Raw genomic sequence first — 9299 nt, forward strand, 5'->3', positions numbered from 1 at the left:
CACATCTTTGTTCATTGATTGGAAACGTTTAAGAACATAGAATTTATTACATGATTAATTGTCAATCCATCCGCGGTGGGACTTGCGTGGGCTATAGGAAAATAAAAAAAGTATCATAAAATTCCAATAGTACAGAATAACATGTAAGAGTTATTTATACCATGAGGTACCATCCCATATTGTACACAGCAGGATTGGGAAATGTAGGCCTACACATGCTATCCCTTGATCCACCAAAGCAAAAGCATCAAACCTAAAAATGCTGAATACTGTACAACATGATTCTTTCCAGAATCATAATTACTAGAGTTTCATGGCTCAGAGATACAGGACATTCCATTTCAGAACTGAAATATTTACTGTGCACATGTTTATTACTATTGTACATTTCCAGGAGGAACACTGTGAAATCAGGCAGCAACATAATAAGTGATTCCTATGGAATAAAGACTGTTCTCCCCTGTAAGCACAACTTTCCGCTTCGGGCAGTGTCCAGAGGGATAGGGTCTGCGTTTAAGGCACATGTCTGATGCACCCTAGAAATGCTGCCTTGTCACTGAATGGTCTACTGCAGGTCAATGTCAAATGACTAATAAATGGTCATGTGGTCATTTAGTCCGGCGATATTCATTGGTGCCCGGTTAATAATGGCATAGGCTTGGTAACAATTCAGGTGGTCCTCTTTACTTTTGGATATAGTTTCCAGCTGGTTGATGTTCAGTTTATCCATGACCCTGTGGTCTATGCTCAGTCACTTCCTGGTTGTGACCTCACACGGATATGACCCGTACGGGGCGCTCCTTGACATAGAGGGGGTGTCGACACATCCTGTAGGGCTTCTCCAGAAGTGGAGATACACTGCCCTCCTGTCCTCCATACTGCCTGACCAGGCCTGAGCCTGGGGGTACCACTTGGTTCTGAACCAGGCCCGTGGTCTGAGGTGGACCTGGATACTGGGTTGGGATAGGGTTTTGAAGTAGACCTGGATTGTGTGGCAGACCTGGGTTGTGGTAGAGGCCTGAGTTGTGTGGGAGGATGGGCTGGTTGTAGCCTCTGCAGGGAAGAGGAGCTGAGTTGAGGGCTGGGCCAGTGGTGGAGGCCTGGACTGGACCAGTCAGAGCATAGGGGTACTGATGATACCTGTAGAGAGGACAGACACAGAGACATTGAGCTTTGCAAGGCAGACACGCATGAACATGCATGCACGCAGGCACACACACACACACACAGTCCTAACCAGCTGGGTCTCTTATTGGTACACATTGAAGGGTCATTGTTGACCCATGGTGGAAGTGCCTTCTCCTGGGTGTTGTTATTGTTGTTCCTGCCATTGTGGCCATAGCGAGAGGCCCTGTTCTCTTCCAGTTCCACTTGCTCCAGCTGGTGCCACAGACGCGTCTCCCTGGCAACGCAAAAAAAGTTTTTACAGTAGTAGGATCTTAATTTGTTCACTCTTTTGTTGCTGAGAATTTTCCTGAACAGCAGGAAATCCAAACGTGTAGTGTATTTGAGGTTTAAAAAGGCTTCTAAAGTTTATCATTTCCACTTTGAAATTTCAGACTTGATTTGCCCTAATGAAAAATGTATCAACCCATACAAAAATGTTCATTAATGATAATTCACATAATAATTCACATTTCCTGTTGCTGCAAGATTATTTTCCTGCTATAGCAAACTGGCTTAAATTAAGATCCTACATCTGTATAGTCCCATGTAACTTACTTGGTAAAGGATGATGCTTGCAATGCCAGGGTTGTGTGTTTTATTCCCATGGGGGACTATTATGAAAATGTATGCAGTCATTACTGTAAATCTGAAAATGTATACACTCACTAAGTTGCTATGGATAAGAGCATCTGCTAAAATGTAAATGTTGTACTGTCAATAGCTACTGTACATCTCAATATTGTTATCAATCCCCTTTACCACATAGTATAATTTACGGCTCTCCATCTTTCGCTTTTTCTCACCTCTTCCTGTCTTCTCTTTTCCTTTCTCTCCCCCCTTTCTTCCGTTCATCTCTCCTTCTCATGTGTCCTGTCTCATCTTTTGGTCTCCTCTCCTCCTTCTCCCTTTTCACTAGTCATCGCTCCTCCTCTCCTACCTCTCTCCTCATCTACTATCTCCTCTCACCCATCCAGTCTATCTCTCCTTCTCACCTCTCCTTCCATCCTACTTCCATCTCTCCCTCCGGCCTCTTCCTGTCTCCTCCATCACTCCTCTCACCTCTCCTCCCATTCTCCCTCTATCACTCCTCTCACCCTTCTTCCTCTCCTCCTCTGCTCTTCTCTCGCTCTCTCTCCTCACCTCCTCTCCTCCCTCCATCTCTCCTCTCACCTCTCCTCCTTCTTCTTCTCCTCCTCCGTGACACAGTCGAGCAGACAGCAGGTGATGAAGGCAATGGACATGAGGAGGATGATGGCACAGCTGATGATGGATGCCACCACTGCCACACGGAACCCAAAGTCTTCCGACGGGGACACCGCTGGGAGAAAAGATAAAACATCTATCAATTAATTTATGAGATCTGTCTACAGATAACGAACAAGATATATAAAATCAAATCACTCCAGAAAGTGATGGAAATATAATATATTTGAATGCCTTTTTAAGTGTATTGCATCCATTTATAATAGACATCAATAAGTACCTTGGTACCATGGTACCTAAAGTATGACATTGACATCTACATGACACTGCCCATGGTCAGAGAGCACATAAAACTATGTCCAATATATTCCTCTATATTCCTCTTTTTCAGAATAATTAAGAGGCTGACAGGCAGGGAGTTTGCAATCCATGCACTTTTTCCACTCAATGCATTCTGAAGATTTAATATACTCCTACACATGCATGCACGCACACACACACACACATACACGCACGCGCACACACACGTACACTTTCCTAAGAGGACTACTTTCATTTTCACAATGAAGCCGAGTCTGACTCATCCATAATGTATGACTGAAGTGACGGCTGTCTTCACATGCTCTCAGCCATTGATTGGCCAGATGAGCTGACTCCCTAGAGTCAGACGGAGAAGGGTGAGAGAGTGACAAACCTAACAGTCTCTCATTTGGACTTCGGTTCCTCATTGAATACAAATATGCTTTACATAAGTGGCTTATAAATATGAAAAGGACGTCTATGAATATTTCAAGAGCAAACATAACCGGCACTGTACTATTGCGGAGTGCTTTGATTGCTGGCTGGTATGTAATTTTCTATGACAACATGTCCTATAGGAGTAGACTGGTGTCCTCAGACCAACTCTGCCATATACTAACATACTGTAACTATGAACATCCATACCTACAAGTAAAGACCAGTGGTACATAAGTGTGTGAGTATCCTCTCAGCATTAGATGGGTCATTCCACTAATTCGGTGCCTTTTGAGAAGAGTCACTTTTAAATGTTTTTCAAAGCGCAGATGATCAACTTAATAAAAAACAGGTTTTCCCATCTCAAGATGTTAAATAAAAAATATATAATATAGTAAGTGCCTATTAAGTACCAAATATAGTAACAGAGTTGACTGTAACAGAGTTGACTGTAACAGGGTTGACGTTTTCTTCTTAAATCAGCCATTAATCCCCTTGTGACAGGAGGAATGAAAGCTTGTTCTGTGCAATAGGGAGTGGCAATTGAATGCAAGATTCACACCAAAAATACATTTGTTAAAATATTCCTATCCTGTCTATCTATGGGTAACGGGGTTGACGTGTTATGCTCAACCCACTTAGTCTTCTATCACAAAACACCAGAAAAAGGCCAAAAAGAGTAGAACCAGCTCACTTGATTTTACTCTATGATTTGACTATTAGATGTTCATTGTTTGTTTAGATTAATTTGGGGATTAAGTGGGATAAAATCTTTCTACAAGTGACACAGGTGTGAAGGAGGGACATGTCAAAAATCTGAATTTTGGAACTTCACTTTAGCAAGCCTTCATTCATATGAAATGACACTTCATTTCATATAACAGGCTTTTAAAATGCTATATTTGTCCACAATTTCTACATAAAATATCAAAGGGTTGCAAAAAGGCACTATTTGCGTGGAACGACACAGATACATACGTTTACACCATGGAGAGCCTCCTGACCACTGGGTGCTGTTGCTGCCCCAAACACAGGACACCTCATTGCCCCCCACCAGACGGTGTCTGGATGGGCACTGCAGGGTGATCACCGTGCCCACATTGGTGCCATTCCCCTGAATGATCTTCTGCGTGCCCAGGGCGGGCTGGGGCATGGGCGTGCACTGGCCTGGAGGGGGTGATGGGAGATGGTAACTATGGTACATACAGCCATATGTGAGCAGAACAGATAACTCAAACTAGAACAGCCACAATAGAACTTTCAGAGGAGAGAGCACCACATGGAACCTTCACAATGGAATGCTGCAGCACAGAACACTACATTACAGAACACTCTGCATCGAAGCCCGTTGGGGGCTGCTCAGTATTGCGTGACAAAAAACACCCACCACATCTGCAGCCCTACGCTTTGCTGCATCTAATGCTGATGGTATCAAAGCAGGAAACATGATAAATCATTAAATAAAAGGCCTGCTAGCTTGGCAGAAACTCAGGTCTCATTTGTGGCCATGTTAAACAGCTGGTTTTCAGACTCAGCACGGTGCTGCAGGAAAATGGACTCCCGCTGTGAGCTCTGGTTTTCATACTGAACTATGACCCTTAACAGAATGACACTGCTCTAATGCAAATATACAGGAGTGTATTTCGGAAGGAATCAAAGTAAGCCACAGCTTGTGGATAAACAAAGCAGCTTTGTCACATCCTGTGAAGCGTGTTCAGTCAATTGTTTCTACACTAGCTGTGCTACTGTAATTGGTTAATATAACAAAAAACACATTCACATCTTATCACCTCAAGAGTATAACGGAAATGTAATTAAATTCAAATGTAATTAATCTCTCATTCTCTCTCGCTATAATTCAAAGGAATACTCTCACGAGTCTCAGAAGTTTGGGAATTTGCGAACACTATTTTCAAATGACATTTGAGGGAAATTGTCTGTGAAATCATGTAGCCTAGGCCTATTACGATTGTTTAGAAATTGTTGCAGTGTTTTCTTGCCACCACAAGAGGTCCTACATGTTCAAGAAATGACTTCCTGAACTCAACAGTATCTGAAAGAGGATCCAAGTTCTTTTAATTCAGATAAGGTTTGAAATAGTGTTCGTAAATTCCAAGACTTCTGAGACTCATGAGAGTATTCCTTTGAATTATAGCGAGAGAGAGACAGAGAGAGTCAGCAAGCAAGAGAGTTATGTTGCTGACTGACTATTGGGTGGTAGGCTAATTCATAACCCATCATTTCTGCAGGGCAGGCAGACAGCGCTCTCCAGCAGTCTGTGACTCATAGATTTCTGATCAAAGATATCAGTTCTCTCTGTCAGTTGGGCTGGGCTGGCAGGGTGAGTTACATTGCTGAGTAGGCCTTTCAAGGCCATGATGAAACCTCGCCAGCCTGAACAGATCCACAGAAAACACCATATTTATGCAACGTTTTTTTAGTACACAATAGACAATTTTATGTAACTTGTGAGTGTGTGTGAGAGAGAGAGAGAGAGAGAGAGAGAGAGAGAGAGAGAGAGAGAGAGAGAGAGAGAGAGAGAGAGAGAGAGAGAGAGAGAGAGAGAGAGAGAGAGAGAGAGAGAGAGAGAGCGTGTGCGTATGTGTATGTGTGTGTTTAAAGGTGTAGCTGTACATCCTAGCTCAGTACAACCGCAGTGTTAGTTGGTGTGAAACTAAGAAACAGTGCATTCGGAAAGCCACCTGCAGCTTCTCAGACCATGTGATCTATAGGGACACACTCTCACTTCGCCCTCTCCATTCTTTTGTCCTTATTTACAATGCAGGCTCAGAATAGACAAGAGGCTGGCTACTCTGTTATTCCATTAAAGCCATAGCTTATAAAACGTTAAGACCTTTTATTCCATGTATGTTTTGCTGTCATGTGATAGTTTGCAAACATATTATGCGTAGCTTGCAGAAAGTAGGCCTAATGTTGTTTTCCTGCAATGTAATTCATTGAGTACAGATACATCATATAAATGAAGTGCTATTTGTGTGTCATGGAATGCATTTTCTCCCCAAAATGAGGCTACATGTTGGTAGGCCCTACTCTGTGATGGTATACACACACAGTTTACAGCTATATTTAACAAAGCCATTAAACAACATCATAATGCCTCCAATAAAACAGGCACGGTTCTAATGACATGACATCTATGACCACATTGGATACATCCTGAAGCTCGCTTACCTGTATAATTACGGCCACGGTTGCCGTTTTTGGTTGAATAAATAGTTCTGGAAACATCAACCACCGAAGCTGTAACCGTTGACATGTCGGCACGTAATCTACCCAACGGTCGACAACTCCTCCAGGACGCGCGTAAAAAACGACAAGGAGACCCACAAGAGTATGCTACGGTAGCCTACAGCTGGAGAATTATGGTCACTGTGCTGGATTGTGTTCGCAGCTGTCTCAGTGCCTGTGCGTGCTCACGCGTTTGCTTTTTTCTGTCTCTTACTCCCGAGCACACGGACCCAACAGCAACCCATCAGTGTGTGTGTAGGTGTGTTGGTGTATCGGCTCGGCATGTCGCGCTGCGCTCTGGGAACGCACTGACTGTCCCGAGCAAAATCCGTCCTTCTTTGTCTGCGAGATTCTGCTAAACTAATCGGTGTGTAGGCTGTCAAAATATCACTTGGTTAACTTGATGTCACGGTAATAGGCCTGTTGTCAGGGCCACCCGAAGGTTGGCAGAATAGAATTAGGAATTAAAATAGGCCTACATTTAGTAATGTAATATGATCGCTATGGTGGGCAGTGAGTTCCTTCTTTCAGTTCACAATACAGTAGTAATCTGTGTGTTTGTGGGCTAGAGGTGATTCTGTCACATTGCCCCGCCTTTGATGATCTGTTTGTGCACACATTATACTTTAGGATAATGGTACTGTATGCTGTCATTCATAGCACTAAGCATAGCTAACCAGTCTTTTGATATACTATAAGCTATTTGGAAGTAGTCACATTTTATATTTCTTATAACATGCTATTTATAAGACTCGGATATCAAATCAAATCAAATGTATTTATATAGGCCTATGTACATCAGCTGATTTCTCAAAGTGCTGTACAGATATCCGGAATGTGCTTATTGTTGAATGATGTAATGCATCAAAGGATATGATGGAGACTTTGATAGTGTCCACCACTGCACACGTCAATCTGACATCACATGACAGGGTCTGGCTGGCTTACATCCTCTACTCCCATGACTTACTCTATAGGCATGAATCCACTGTACAGTTGTAGGCTACATATATTTTTACCATATCCTTTCCTAATCAATTTGCACAGATAATACTTTGTCGGGCTGGACATTCAGTGAGGGGACTCCGATTGCACGACTCGGTCTAGAGCACGATAGCTGTACGGCGGGGATTTGAACCTGTAACCTTTGGTCATCACCATCACTAATACAGCTAAAACATTAGTCTTGGCCTAGAGTTTCCTGGGTCGATTCCGAAAGTATTACGTCTTGGTGTTTGCCCTTCTGATTTATAGAATACAAATGTTGCCTATTCGTTCTTTAATGTAATAGGATTTACATGAGGCTCGCCACTCTGTTCTCTGTGCCAGAACAGGAATCATTTGTATCTTTATAAACATTGGTCATTCATATGCATGGCTGTTAATGTTAATAGTCGGACAAGACCAGAGATAAAGGGGGGGGGGGGGGTGAGAAAGCAAAGGAGATAGAGAGAGAGGGGTTCAGAATCAGACTATTTAGAGCCTATAATCAATGCAAGTGAAATATATCAGCAGAACAAGTGTTGTTTCTTTACCCATCATACACTTCACTACCAGCTGTCCAAGAACAAGAACAATCAGCCAAACAGGAAATAATGTCCTCATTGATGCGTACTGTGCAGGGGTGCATTTGAATACATGGCGTGGGAGTTGTTTTCAATCACTATCTTCACATCCTGCGTCGATAGAGCAGCCCTCTACCAACCAGTTAACATAATCAGTCTTTTCTCCTAAAGACAGAGTAAACCACGTCACCGTCCAAGGGGTCCATCTCATTCCCTATAGCAGGGGTACTCAACTCTTACCCTACGAGGTCCAAAGACCGCTGGTTTTCTGTTCTACCAGATCATTAATTACACCCACCTGGTGCCACAGGTCTAAATCAGTCCCTGATTAGAGGGCAACAATAAAAAAAATGCAGTGGAACTGGTTTTGAGGTTCAGAGTTGAGATTGAAGGCCCTATAGTGTCGTTTTGATGTGGCATAGTTCAATTAGCTTAATGGTAAACCATCCAATTGGTCCTGGGCTGGTATGAATCATTTAGCTCTATTATACTGCTCATCAGATAGCCGTATTAATGGAATAGCCTTTATGCCAGCCAAGAGCGATACACTGCTCGTAGCGTAGAGACCTACACACACCAACTCTATTCTGCTCTCTCCACACAAAGCAAAATGGACTTCAGTACAAAATTAGATGCCAGGGTCACCAACGGAGGCAAAGTAACCATGTTAATTAATGCTCATTAATTCTGAAAAAGAACAAGGTTATACTAGGTCAAAAAGACAAATTCAAACTCTAAATGGTCCTATCGGATGGACAAATAAAGTATTTGTACACAAACATAACAGGGTTGGGCTCAATTCAGAATTTTGGAATTGACTCCTATTGAACTCATGAGTTGAAATTCAAATTGAATTTGATAATTATATTGCTAATTATATTGACTGAAATGCTAATCCTTTGCACATGAACGCTCCCTCATTCGGGAATAATTGCAATCAATATATATATTTAAGCTCAGTGTGTCGTCGTGATCTCTGTTGGAATCATCCGTCTTTCTGTTGGAAAGTTCATCCACTTGTCTCTACATCTGCTTCCAAGGAGTCTTTCGTGGTTAGAATGGATACTTCAGAGTCCCATTCAGAAATGTTCTTATAGAATAGCTGTTTCGGCGGTTGTCGGTCTTCGCATTCAATGGTACAGCAGGTCTGGATGAACATTCCAACAGTCAAGACATCAGTCAGGAAGTTAAAGCTTGGTCGCAAATGGGTCTTCCAAATGGACAATGACCCTAGGTATACTTCCAAAGTTGGGGCAAAATGATATAAGGACAAGAAAGTCAAGGTATTGGAGTGGCCATCACAAAGCCCTGACCTCAATCACATAGAAAATGTATGGGCAGAACTGAAAAAGCGTGTGCGAGCAAGGAGGCCTACAAACC

At 42.6% G+C, this 9299-nt stretch overlaps 1 protein-coding gene across 4 annotated transcripts; it reads right to left on the bottom strand.

Annotated features, from left to right (window-relative positions):
* Window positions 1–27: 27 nt before the first annotated feature.
* LOC139556945 (sushi domain-containing protein 3-like) lies at window positions 28–6894 on the bottom strand. Of its 4 annotated transcripts, XM_071371126.1 has the most exons (5): window positions 6298–6890; window positions 4084–4272; window positions 2338–2485; window positions 1238–1402; window positions 28–1140 (listed from the first exon to the last, which is right to left on the bottom strand). In XM_071371126.1, exons 1-5 carry the CDS (start codon window positions 6380–6382, stop codon window positions 771–773), a joined length of 957 nt encoding a protein of 318 aa, XP_071227227.1. In that variant the 5' UTR covers window positions 6383–6890; the 3' UTR covers window positions 28–770. The 4 variants fall into 4 exon arrangements, with proteins under 4 accessions (XP_071227227.1, XP_071227226.1, XP_071227230.1 ...); XM_071371125.1 differs by having other exon boundaries at window positions 28–1402; window positions 6298–6892; XM_071371129.1 differs by lacking the exon at window positions 1238–1402 and having other exon boundaries at window positions 6298–6891.
* Between the last annotated feature and the right edge of the window lie 2405 nt (window positions 6895–9299).

Source organism: Salvelinus alpinus, chromosome 28, assembly GCF_045679555.1.
Source record: "Salvelinus alpinus chromosome 28, SLU_Salpinus.1, whole genome shotgun sequence".
NCBI lineage: Eukaryota > Metazoa > Chordata > Actinopteri > Salmoniformes > Salmonidae > Salvelinus > Salvelinus alpinus.